Source organism: Panthera pardus, unplaced genomic scaffold (genome assembly GCF_024362965.1).
Source record: "Panthera pardus isolate Hobbes unplaced genomic scaffold, ASM2436296v1 HiC_scaffold_11, whole genome shotgun sequence".
Lineage (NCBI taxonomy): Eukaryota > Metazoa > Chordata > Mammalia > Carnivora > Felidae > Panthera > Panthera pardus.
Genome location: NW_026526666.1, coordinates 98,141,213 through 98,153,070, shown reverse-complemented (window position 1 = coordinate 98,153,070; position 11,858 = coordinate 98,141,213). Strand labels below are relative to the sequence as shown.

The 11,858-nt window shown below is 59.7% G+C and overlaps 2 protein-coding genes across 6 annotated transcripts; one reads left to right on the top strand and one right to left on the bottom strand.

The window, feature by feature from the left end:
* Positions 1-261: 261 nt before the first annotated feature.
* Positions 262-6,147, bottom strand: FBXO2 (F-box protein 2). The gene is made up of 6 exons (XM_053898972.1): positions 5,960-6,147; positions 2,317-2,691; positions 1,756-1,885; positions 1,580-1,675; positions 970-1,105; positions 262-728 (listed from the first exon to the last, which is right to left on the bottom strand). Exons 1-6 carry the CDS (start codon positions 5,979-5,981, stop codon positions 594-596), a joined length of 894 nt encoding a protein of 297 aa, XP_053754947.1. The 5' UTR covers positions 5,982-6,147; the 3' UTR covers positions 262-593.
* On the top strand, positions 2,466-11,769 carry FBXO44 (F-box protein 44). 5 transcript variants are annotated; one of them, XM_053898969.1, is made up of 6 exons: positions 2,466-2,569; positions 7,502-7,790; positions 9,230-9,327; positions 9,508-9,603; positions 9,714-9,849; positions 10,640-11,769. In XM_053898969.1, the coding sequence occupies exons 2-6, from the start codon at positions 7,526-7,528 to the stop codon at positions 11,002-11,004; spliced, it is 960 nt and encodes a 319-aa protein (XP_053754944.1). In that variant the 5' UTR covers positions 2,466-2,569; positions 7,502-7,525; the 3' UTR covers positions 11,005-11,769. The 5 variants fall into 5 exon arrangements, with proteins under 5 accessions (XP_053754944.1, XP_053754943.1, XP_053754946.1 ...); XM_053898968.1 differs by lacking the exon at positions 2,466-2,569 and adding an exon at positions 6,322-6,425; XM_053898971.1 differs by lacking the exon at positions 2,466-2,569 and adding an exon at positions 6,322-6,425 and having other exon boundaries at positions 9,230-9,356; positions 10,640-10,917.
* Positions 11,770-11,858: the final 89 nt, after the last annotated feature.

The following is an 11,858-nucleotide window of genomic DNA, read 5'->3' as shown; positions in this document are numbered from 1 at the left end:
GACAGACACACACACACACACACACACACACACACACCCTGTTCTGGCCTCTGGGCAGCTTGGGTGTCAGTCAGGCGCCAGGCCCAGCTCCCCACTCCTTGGCCTCACAATCCCGGCCTTTGTCCAGGCGGCCGGGGCCTGGCTGGCTCTGTACCGGCCCAAGGGCCTCTGGAAACCAGAGCAGCTGGAGCCCCACCAAGTATTTTTCCAGGCTGGGCCAGGGGCCCCCAAGAGACAGAGGAGGATGCAAAGGGGGCGGTGTTCATTCATCCGTTTGTTCATTCATTCCTTCCTTGGACAAATATTTATTAGGTGCCCACTTTGCGGCAGGCATTGTACTAGGTGCAGGGGATTCAGCGGTGGGCCCGACCCAGGCCCATACCCTCACCCATCTTATTTTCTAGATGCACATATACGCCAGCAAAACTCCTCTTTCCCAGTGTGGGGGCTGGGCTGGGAGAATGGGGCAGGAGAGGAGTGTGTGGGGGTGGGGGTGAGGTGGGGGATGGAAAAAGTGAGGGGGCTACTGACTAAGGCCTATCTACCCCAGGCCTCTGCACCTCCAAGAGGGCTGAGGTTGGAGGAGGGGTCACTCAGGGCTCCACCCACACGCTGCTGTTGGTCACTCGGGCCCCGAACCAGCCCTTCCAGTAGACGGAGTCCTGACCCCCATGTTCGAAGCGGACAAAGCGGACACCGGGCCCATAGTCGGTGAAGGTGTGGGAGATCTGGGGGGTGGAGGTAGGAGGGTCGGGTTAGGGCCCTGACGCCTCCCCCAGCCACCCCACCCCAGCGCACTTTCCCAACCCCTGGCCCGCCCCCTTTCTGGGTGTCTCAGCCAGGGTCCCTCACCCACACCTCTCGGCCAAGTCTGCGTTACCCCGGCCGCGCGTGCCATGGGCGGGGTTTCCATGAGCCCCGCCCTTCGCTCCCAGGCCCCGCCCCGGCCCCCGGAGCCTCCAGGCTCACCTGGATCCAGCCATCGTCGCTGTCTGGGGGCACCGCCACCTGCCCGCTGCTGAACTCGGCCAGCACGTCCTCGTGCTCCGACAGCAGCTTCACCGTGAGCTCGTACAGGCAGCCGGCGTCCCTACGGCCCGAGTACCTGCCCCGAGGGACAGAGCGAGGGCCGGGGGAACCCTGCTCAGCCGGTACTGCGGGCCCTGCCTGCTACCGAAGTTCTCATTTCCGCCCAACCCCGCCGGCCGGTACTACTAAGGTCCCCGTCTTACAGATAAGGAAGCTGAGGCCAGAGACAGCGTGGATTCGCCCAAGGTCCAAACCCCAGGGACTACACCCCAGGCCGGCCAGACCCACCCCCGGGGCTAAAGCCAGCCCACAGTGACAAGTTTTGTTTTTTTAATTGCCCACCTTTGAAAGTCAGCAGGACAGGTGGGTTTCCACCTTCTCCCGTGGCCCATGTAGCCACAACCAGTAGAGTTGGGAGGCCCCGGCCCCTGGGGCAGGGCAGCGGCTCCAGGTCGCCCCTCCCCCCCCCCCCACACACACCCCTGCTCCCTCCCTCCCCCCTCTCCCTTCCCCTCCCTACCGTCCCGGCCCCACCCCCAAGGCCGCTCACCAGTCCTTCACCACGATGGCCGGCTGAGCGGTGTCCAGCAGCTCCTCCCAGTAGCCCTCAGCCTGCAGGTCAACGACCTGCGCTTTGCGACACCACCTGGGGAACTGGAGTTAGGAGGGAGTGGAGACCCCTCCCCCCACCCCCACCCCCGTGCCCTCCATCCCGCTTCTCCTTACTCAAAGGAGGAGGCGAAGTACTTCTTGACGCTCTCGTCGTGGATGAATTCCACCCCACAGTCTCCGGGCAGGTCCTCCACCCTCCAGCCGTCCCCTCCGTGCTCCACGTCGCACCAGCCCTCCAGGTCCTCTGTAAGAGCACGACAGCCCCACCCTGGTCACCCACTCCCTGCTGAGGGTGTGGCCGGGCTGGTTCCCGCGCCATCAGTTGCGGGGCAGGGGAACGTGGTCCTTTAACGGGGTGGGGAGGGTGGGGGAGGCAGGTGATGCGAGGGGTTGGAACGGGAGGAATTTCCTGTTCGTCCCCAGATTCTCTCTCCCTCCTGGGAGGGTCCTCCACGGGGCCCGTCTTGCCTCAGATCGTGAGGGTGGAAGGACCTGGAAAAGGGACCCCCCAGAGAGCAGGCGGCCCCAGGAGCCAATAATATGCACAGGATTCTTGTCGGGGCTGCCCCGCGGGGCGTCGTGCCGGGGCTTTATCCCATTTAGCCCTCCAAGCAGGCTGGCGTTGCTCCGGCCCATTTTGCAGCAGGGAAAGCTGAGCTCCCCGGGGCCGCTCACCTGCCCCGCACGGGTTGCGCAGAAGGTTGCGCCGCCGCTTGCTCAGGAAGTAAAACTGTTGCCAGTGGTCGCGCTCGTCCTCGGCGCCGCCCTCGGGCACCAGCCCCTCCTGCTGACACTTGAGCAGCCAGAGGGGGGCGCCGTCCACCAGCTCCTTCCAGCGCAGGCACACCAGGCGGCAGGCCTGCACCAGCTCGGCGGCCGGCAGCTCGGCCAGCACGCGCAGCAGCAGCGGCTCGGGCAGCTCCTGCAGGTACGCCGCCGCCTCCTCCTCCTCCTCCTCCTCGGGCCGCTCCTCCCCGGCGCTCGCCTCCTCCGCGCCGGCTTCCTCCTGCTGCCCCTCCGGGCTCACCTCCTCCGGCTGGCCCAAGCTCTCTGCAGGCGGGGCAGGGGAGGGGGGGCGGGGGCTGTGACTCTGCTCAGAATATCCCCCTCCAAGCTTCAGAACCGCGACGTGTCGGGTATCTGCCCCTCACCCACCCTCGGACGATCCGAAACCGGGGCCCGAGGCTCTGTGGCCAGAGACCGGCGCCCAGTGGAGGAGACCCCAGGGGGCTAGGGCCGCAGACCAGCGCGCCCAGTCGGAAGAGTTTCCTGGCAGGGCCAGTAAACCCGAGCGGTTAACAGCAACTGATAATCCGATCGTAAGGGCACCCATCTAATTGCACAAACTTGACTTCATCCACTCCTTTATCCTTACAACCGCGCCCTGAGATCCCTGCCTCCCCTCACCTCCTCTGGGGACGGTTCCCGGACTTCCCGCCACGAAATCTTCTAGCCGTGGAGTTCCTGTCCCTCCTAGCGCTTGTCTTAGGGTGTGTTGGTTTGTAAACACCTCCCTCAGGACTAGAGTGAGTGCAAGAAGGCAGGAACTGGGTCTGGGACACTCACTGCTTCACCCCAGTGCCTGGCGTCTCGAACCCTCCCTGGCACACTGTCAGCAGCTAATGTTTCCTGGGCATTTAGCAAGAGCGAGACATTGTCCTCAGCGTTTTTATTTATTCCAAATCCTTGCAGCATCTCTCTGAGGTTGCTCCTCCTGCTGTCGCTATGTCATTGATAAAGAAACGGAGGCAATAGTGAGGTGAAACCACTCAGGATCACACAGCAAATGAGTGGTTGAAGACTGGGTTCAAATCCAGGCTCAAAAAAAAAAAAAATGCCCTCAATAAAATAGTTTGTTGACTTTGGAGGTGCCTTTGATTTTGACTCACCAAGGGTTATGCTGCTAGTATTAGGACAGGGACATGGGGATCTGAGGCCTGAAGGGAAAGGGGAACAGGGATCGTAATCCCCTGCTGGCCACAGCAGTATGACGTGGGGGCTCATTAAAAGAGAGCAGGTAGGGGCGCCTGGGTGGCCCAGTCGATCGAGTGCCCAACTCTTGGTTTCAGCTCAAGTCATGATCCTGGGGTCCTGGGATCGAGCCCCACCCCAGGCTCTGCACTCAGCATGGAGCCTGCTTGGGATTCATTCTCTCTCTCTCTTTCCCTCTCTCTCTCTCTCTTTCCCTCTGCCCCTCTCCCCTGCTGGGGCTCGCTCTCTCTCTCTCTCTCAAATAAAATAGACAGCAGGTATATCAAACAGGGAGATGTAATAAGTGCTCAAGAAAGGAAGGTCTTTTCACTCCCTCGTCCTATCCCTGGACCTCAGTTTCCTCATCTATAAAATGGGAGTAATCATTGTGCCAGGCCATTCGAACAGTGCTGATGTTCCAATCCCCTGGGGAGGGGGCAAGAGCATTCTAAAGTGTAAGGAGGTGGACAGACGTCAGGAGCTGCAGGCTAGACTATCTCCTGGAACCCAGCCGGCCTCAGCTGGGCCATCAAAACCTTGAGTAAGCAGATACTGAGTGCACAGTATCTCTGGAGGAGGAAGACACAGTGGTGAGGGGCTGGGACCACTCTGGGTGATGGGGGCGGGTGGGGGAGACTAGTGCTCTCAGATCTAGGATGGGGGGTTCCTAAGGGCTAGAGCCTGGAAAGCCCAGGCAGTGGTAGAAACAGGCTGAACCGGGGGTGGGGGGGAGAACAGGCAGGGCCTAGACCCAAGTCTGGATGTTGGCGGGACCCCAGCCTGCCAGGCTTCACCGCCCCTCCTCACATGTAGCACATTCTCCCCCCTCCCACAGTCAGGCCCTTGAGAGCTGAACCAGGGTTTACCTCTTCTTCAGAGCCCAGAGCACACAGTCAGTCCTCCGCAAATCTTATTTAGTGAATCTTACTGAGCACAACGCTTTCCTTCATTATTAGCTGCATTGGCGGGGGGGGGGGGGGGCACATCTTTATGATGCGGGGGTTTTCCCTTTCTTTTTTGCAGAGAGGAAACTGAGGCCCAGTTTCCTAGCTTCTCCCAAGTCACACGAAAGAACAATGGGCAGACAGAAAGGAAAATGCCAGGCCCTGAAGCTGCATCACCTGCCTGTTCTGCTGCCCACAGCTCTCTGGGGAGCCAGCCCCAGTGTCCTCACCTCTCCAGCCCTCCCCCCTGCCCTGCCCTGGCCCTGGTGGACACCTGATGCTCCCCCGAAAGGTGCACCTTGCCCAGTCCCCTCTTCTGGCCCCAGGCCTGGCACTCCAGGCCCCAGATCTAGTTACAGCCCCCCCCCAACCCCTTTCCAGTACACACAACTCCCCACATTGTTGCTGTCGGAAAGTTATCTGGCCCCTAGAAGCTGCCTCCCAGGCTGATTCACTCACCTGCACTGGGCCCTGGAGTCCAGGGAATAGCTGAGCCCTGGGAAAAAGCAGGAGCCCATTCTGGGGCCCTATAGAGGGCGTGGCAAGGGGGTCACGGATTGGGAGCATGGGCTGAAGGAGCTGGGAGTTTCAGGACTGGGGAGAGAGGGGCTTGGTTACCGGAGCGTGCATCAGTGTTTCCTGTTGACTCCTCCAGGAAGGCCCACTCTCAGATGGGCCTGCTGGGACCGGGGTGGGGAAATCTGCAGGCAGGTTTTGTTCCCACCCTGACTCAGCAGGCAACCCCTACAGGCCCAGCAGGGAATTCGAGGGATGGGGAGAGGGGGGTCTTTGGTGCCAGGCAAGATGACTGGGCAGTCTCAGAGGGCTCTGAGCTGTGCCCCAACTCTCCCTCACCGCTGGCCTGATCCCCACTGGGCAACCAGCCACCCAGTTGAAGAGCAGTCCCTCCAGACAAGGGAGCCAAGGAGGAAGGCAGGGATGGGGTGAGGAGAGGCCGGTAACCCCAAGAAAGCCGTAGGGATACACGCAGTTCAAGGGCCAGAGCTGGCAAATGAAAGAAGTTGATGGGGGGGGGAAAAAAAAAGCTTGCAGCCTCCGGCGTCCCAGATGTGTCCCAGACCCGGACCCAACAGACCCTCAGGAAGCTGAGAGGCGAGAATGTGGGATTACCCCTACACTATTCCCCCCCTCCCCCCCCCCCCCCCCCCCGTAAATAGGACCCAGGAGTCCTCCCTCCCTGCCTGTCACCTCTGGAGGCCTCCAGCCACAGGGCTGTGCTCTTTTAAAACTGTTTCAAGGGCTTTGCGTGGGTGAAAGTTTGCCGCGCTCGGTCGCCGGGACCCCCTCGCTTTCTGATGCCCCCTCTCCGTAGCATTCGCTCGCCCGCCTGCCTCGGTCTCCCCTCCCGGGCCGAGCGAGTGGATCCGGGTGGCAGCGGCTACCTGGTTCACCGTCTCCGTCCATCGCTGCGGAGGGCGGTCTGGAGAGGAGGAGGAGCCGGAGCGCTGCGGGGCTGCGGGGCTGCCCGAGTCCCGCGGCGGCGGCGGCGAGTCCAGGCGCTGCCCGCGTCTAGGTCGGGTCCCGGCTGGCGGCGCCTCTTAAAGGCCCCCGCCTCCGCCCCCGCCCCGCCTTTGGCCCGGAGCCGGGACGCCCCGCAGTCTGGAGCGGTCGGCCCCAGGCCTGAGGCTACCGGTTCCAGGCGGACCCAGGAGGCAGGGAAAGGTCGGGAGTCGGATTTTTTAATGGGAATGGGGATCCGATTTGGGGTGTCTCCCAGCTCCCCCCAGGGGTGGCTGCTGGGAGGAGGAGGCGAGGGGGCACCGCGAGTCTGGGTCATGCGGAGGGTGCGGGGCGCGCCGCCCTGGAGGAGGGAGGAGGGCGGAGGCCCCTCCCCGCGCCCCACTCCAGGTAATTTTCCTACGTAGCGGTGGGGGGCGCGGCGCGGGGCGGGTCAAGGGGGCGGGGGGCGGGGCGGGGCCGGGGCGGGGCCGTACGCGCTCGCTACTGCCGGCGGAGGTCCGCTCAGCCCCGCGACCCAGCGGGATCCGGCAGCGGCGGCTAAGCGAAGGTGACCCGGCGGGAGTGGGCGCGGGGAGCGCCGCGGCGGGGGCGCGGGCCGTCCGGGGCTGGGGGCCGGAGGGCGGGCGGGCGAGCAGGGCGATTTCCGGCCTCGCGGCAGTGCGCAGAGGGCGGCCCGGCGCGGACAAGGCCCAGGCCTGGGGCTGCGCGGCGCGGGCTCCATCGGCGGCGCAAGAGGGAACCGGGGCCGGGGTCGCTTATCGATGCTCAGGGGTCCAAGCCCCAGCTTTGGATTGGGGCACTTTAAAGCCACAACGCAGGGTGGGAAGCGCGCGCGCCGGGGGTGGTGGGGCTGAAAGCCCAGCCGCGAGGATGGAGATGGGAGTGTTGGAAAGGCCTTTCTTTCCCCATCTCCCACCCCATCTCTGGGATGGGGATCATTTACTCTGAGGCCTTGAGAAAGTCGCCTGAGCTCTTTAGACCTCCGTCAGACACCAGGATAATTATCCCCCCTGCCCCCAATCTCTCTCCCTCCTCCGTTGGAGGACTTGCTGGAGTGCTCTGCGGGGCTGCGCATTGTTATTCACACTGTAAAGACTTGCTTTTTGGAAAAGGCCGGCTCTAGAATCAGAAGACTCTTTCCCTCCTCTGTCTATGTGACCTTGGGCAGGTACTGGCACCCCTCTGGGCCTCCTTAGCGTCTTTTAGAGGCTGTCGTATGGTGGCAGTAAAATCAGTTACCATTTATTGAGCATCTGTTGTGTCACGGCATTTGAACCCATTTTAGTACAGTTCCTGGTCCCATTTTTCAGAGGAGGAAACTGAGGCTCGGAGACGCTCGGTGAATTTCCCGAGACAGCAAGTGGCAGAGCTGGGATGGGAACCTCCACCACCATGGGGTGTTGCAAATATTCTGTTCTGGGGGAAGGGGCCGGCTTTGAAGGGTAGCTTCTCAATAACCACAGGGGGTTGTCCAGAAGCCACAAGCCATGGCCGTGGGGAACATCAACGAGCTCCCTGAGAACATCCTGCTGGAGCTGTTCACGCACGTGCCCGCCCGCCAGCTGCTCCTGCGCTGCCGCCTGGTCTGCAGCCTCTGGCGAGACCTCATCGACCTGGTGACCCTCTGGAAGCGCAAGTGCCTGCGTGAGGGCTTCATCACCGAGGACTGGGACCAGCCTGTGGCCGACTGGAAGATCTTCTACTTCCTACGCAGCCTCCACAGGAATCTCCTACACAATCCATGTGCTGAAGGTGGGATGTAGGGTGGGGTCTGACCTGCCCCCAACACACACGGCTGTGACAGCAGCTGACTTTCATTACGCATTTACTATGAACCAGGCACTTTGGATGGCTTAACTCCTTAATCCTCCCACAATAATCCCAAGAGGTAGGTGCTGTTAATGCTCCCATTTTTCAGATGGGCAAACTGAGGTCGAGAGTGGCATTTTGCATTCCACTCTTAAGATTATTTCCCCAGTGAGGGACTGTTGACCAGTCAGGACTACTTATGCCCAAGACACAAGACCAGGAAATCAGAGCCATAATTTGTTGGCCTGGATCCCAGACTCCAGGGCTAGGCATACTAGGACTGTCCCAGAGTGCAAAGGGGACTTTACTCATGGGAGGATGAGAGATCCACTCTTCTTTCCAGCATATTACAACAACAGGTAAAACAAAATTTCTACATCACCTAGAGCTCTCTTTTTCTCTTACTGCATAGTAACTCATTGGCCAGGCACTGGGATGGGATGGGATGGGAACCTCATTTTCTAGTATATGACCAAATTCTGGAGCACAATGACAATGAAATAACTCCAAGCCGTCCAGAGCTTTCAGATGCCTGCCTCACTTGACTCCCCAGTGGCCATGACCATGGACCTTGGCACTCTATGGTCCATTAGCCACACCTGGCCCAGGAGCTGAAACTAGCTTTTGTGATTTTAAATGGTTATATATCAAAAAAATAAAAATAAAAATAAAGACTAATAGAGATAGTATGTAGCCCACAAAACCTAAACTCTTTTGGCCCTTGGCAGAAAAAGTTTGCCAGCTCTTGTTCTTAACTCCAGTTTACAGAGGACAAAACCAAGCCTCAGAGAGGGAAAGCAACGTATCTAGGGTCACACAGCCTCATACTGGTAGAGCTGGGACTAGCTCCAGATCTGGCTGGCTCTGGCATCAGAGCGTTCTCCATCACAGAAGGGATCTGGTCACTCCCATGGTCGCAGGTCTTGGGATTCCCAGTGGCAATCACTTGCCATGGTGCCTGGCGCACAGGAAGCACCTAATACAAGACAGCTACTGTTGGGGCGCCTGGGTGGCTCAGTCGGTTAAGCGTCCAACTTGGGCTCAGGTCATGATCTCACAGTTGGTGGGTTCGAGCCCCACGTCGGGCTCTGTGCTGACAGCTCAGAGCATGGAGCCTGCTTCAGATTCTGTGTCTCCCCCTCTCTCTTCCCCTTCCCCACTCCTGCTCTATTTCTGTCTCAAAAATAAATAAACATTAAAAAAATTTTTTTAAGTAAAAAAAAAAAAAAAAAAGACAGCTACTGTTGATCAGCAGCATCCCACAGCGTGAGGCCTGAGGGTAGCTGCAGAGATCCAAGGAGCAGATCCAGGAGGAAGGGGCACTTGTGAGAAAGGGACCACTGAGGGGCTTCCGTATGACGTGAGTTCTGCTTTCTGGCCAGAGGGCTTTGAATTCTGGAGCCTGGATGTGAATGGAGGCGATGAGTGGAAGGTGGAGAACCTCTCTGGAGACCAGAGGAAGGAATTCCCCAATGACCAGGTCAAGAAATACTTCGTGACTTCTTATTAGTAAGATCTGAGGCTGGGGAAGTCTTGGGGTGGGGGGAAGCCCAAGCCACTTCACCCAGGGATCTCCTGCCCCTGAGAGGGGCAGCCCTAACCCCCCAGTGCCCTAGTGCTGAGCCCCAGCCCCTCCCATCCCTCCGCCCGCCCTCCCCAGCACCTGCCTCAAGTCCCAGGTGGTGGACCTCAAGGCCGAAGGGTATTGGGAGGAGCTGATGGACACCACACGGCCGGACATCGAGGTCAAGGACTGGTGAGTGCCTGGGGCGAGGGCCTGGGGGAGGGGGGCCTGCCACTCAGGCGCCCCGCCCCCACCCTGCCCCCCATCTCCGAGGCCCTGATGGGCCCTCCCTCTGCACGCAGGTTCGCAGCCAGGCCAGACTGCGGGTCCAAGTACCAGCTGTGTGTTCAGCTCCTGTCGTCAGCACATGCGCCGCTGGGGACCTTCCAGCCAGACCCGGCAACAATCCAGCAGAAGAGCGATGCCAAGTGGAGGGAGGTTTGTGAACTGGGAAGAGGGCAGGTGGCATATTGCCCAAGGCTGAGACTGCAGTCGAACGGGCCTGGGTTCGGATCCCAGCTCTGCTGCTTCTCACCTGGGCATCAGCTGCTCGAGCTCGAAAAGACATCAGCGAAATGGTGCTGGTAAAGCCATGTTCGAAAAGGTTGGCGGGTTCTAGTTACTAATATCGGTTATTCCTACTATTTAGACCAGGGGGCAGCAGACACAAATATTTTAGGCTTCGGAGGCGTTGCTGTCTCTATCACCTCTACTCAACCCTTCAGCTGGGCCATTGCGTTGTGAAAGCAGCTATATAGACACGGCTGTGTGCCAGTAAAACTTCATTTACAAAAACAGGCAGTGGGCCCCTAGGCCATAGTTTGCCAATTGAGACCAGTGCTGTCCAGGAGAAATGGTCTATGTAACCAATAGCCACATGTGACTATCGAACACTTAATAAGAGCTAGTCCCTAGTGTGACTGAGGAATTACATTTTTAATCTTCTCTAGTTTTGATTAATTTTAACTGAAATAGCCACGCGTGCGCAGTGATGACCGTATTGGACCTCTTTCACTTTCCTTCAGTTCCTTTGAGCTGCGCTTGGGCAATCCTGTGGAGTGGACGGACCCAGGAGGACTCTGCTCCATTTTACGGATGAGGAAACTGAGGCAGAGAGGGGAAGGGGTCTGCCCAAAATCACAGAGTAGGACTAGAACTCAGTTCTGCTGACTGCTGGGCCAGCATTAAGACCTTGGCCCCTGACCTCTCTCCCTCCACCTGCCGCCAGGTCTCTCACACGTTCTCCAACTACCCACCCGGCGTCCGCTACATCTGGTTTCAGCACGGCGGCGTGGACACTCACTACTGGGCCGGCTGGTACGGCCCGAGGGTCACCAACAGCAGCATCACCATCGGGCCCCCCACTGCCTTGACGCCCCCCAAGCCCTGATCCGCCAAACCCCGACTGGTAAACTGCTCTCAGAGAAGGGCTGGGTTAGGGAAGGGGAGGGGGGCGGGCTCCCCCAGACCTCCTGGTTCATCCTTGCCCCTCAGTTGCCTATTTTGTGGAGCCTCACACGCCATGGGGGCCAGCGCTCTGCCCCAGGTCTCAGCCTGAGTGATGGCAGGGGAGGCCTGCGTGGGCTCCTTTAAGAGATGGGGCCCCTGAGGTTGGGGAGGTACAGGATGTTCTCCCAGGTTCCTCCAAGAGTGGTCTCCGAGCTCAGATGCCAAATCTAGATGCGTGTCTCCTACCTTCCCCTCCTGGGCCCTTTCTCCCTGTCTACACTGGGGGCCCTCAGAGCAAGGACAGTCAAGACATCTGGCAAGCCTGTGCCTGGCCTAGATTGTGCAGATGCTGGGAGGTGACCACATAGTTCAGACAGATCTGGGAGCAGAAGAGGAGCTGTGCTGGCCTGTCTTCTGCCCCTCCCAAGCTCTTTGCTCTGCCCGCCAAGCTCAGGCCTGGCCTGAGATGGGCAGGCCCAAGATGGGTTGGGGTCCAGGCCAGGTCTGGACTGACCTCATTATCGATGAAGCCCGAGAAGTCGGAAGTCAGATGGGTATCAGGTGGAGGCAGGATCTCCAGAAGACCCCTGGAGTCCTGTGCATGGTAACCCAGGGCAGGTGGGGGGCAGGATTAGACCCTGATTCTAAGAGCCGGGACATGTAAGCCCTGGATGAGATGAGTGGGAGGTTTTCAAGGACCACCCATCCACCTCCATGCCCAGATCACCTTCCCTGTGGCTTGGAAAACATCCCAAGCCCCTATCCCACCCCTGGAACTGCCGTTCCAGAACACCCCCCCGACCCCGCCTGCCCAACCTCACTCCTTCCTCTCCCTCCTGCTGGAAGGACAGCTGTGCTGTGATTCTGCTCCTGCTGCATGCAGCTAAATAAAAGGTGTTCCCAGCCCAACCTGTGCCCTGTGGTTTCTGAGGGGGAAAGGCAAGTTTCATGGGAAGCCCTGCCCTGGGGGGTGGGGGGGGAATATCTGGGTAGCCCTT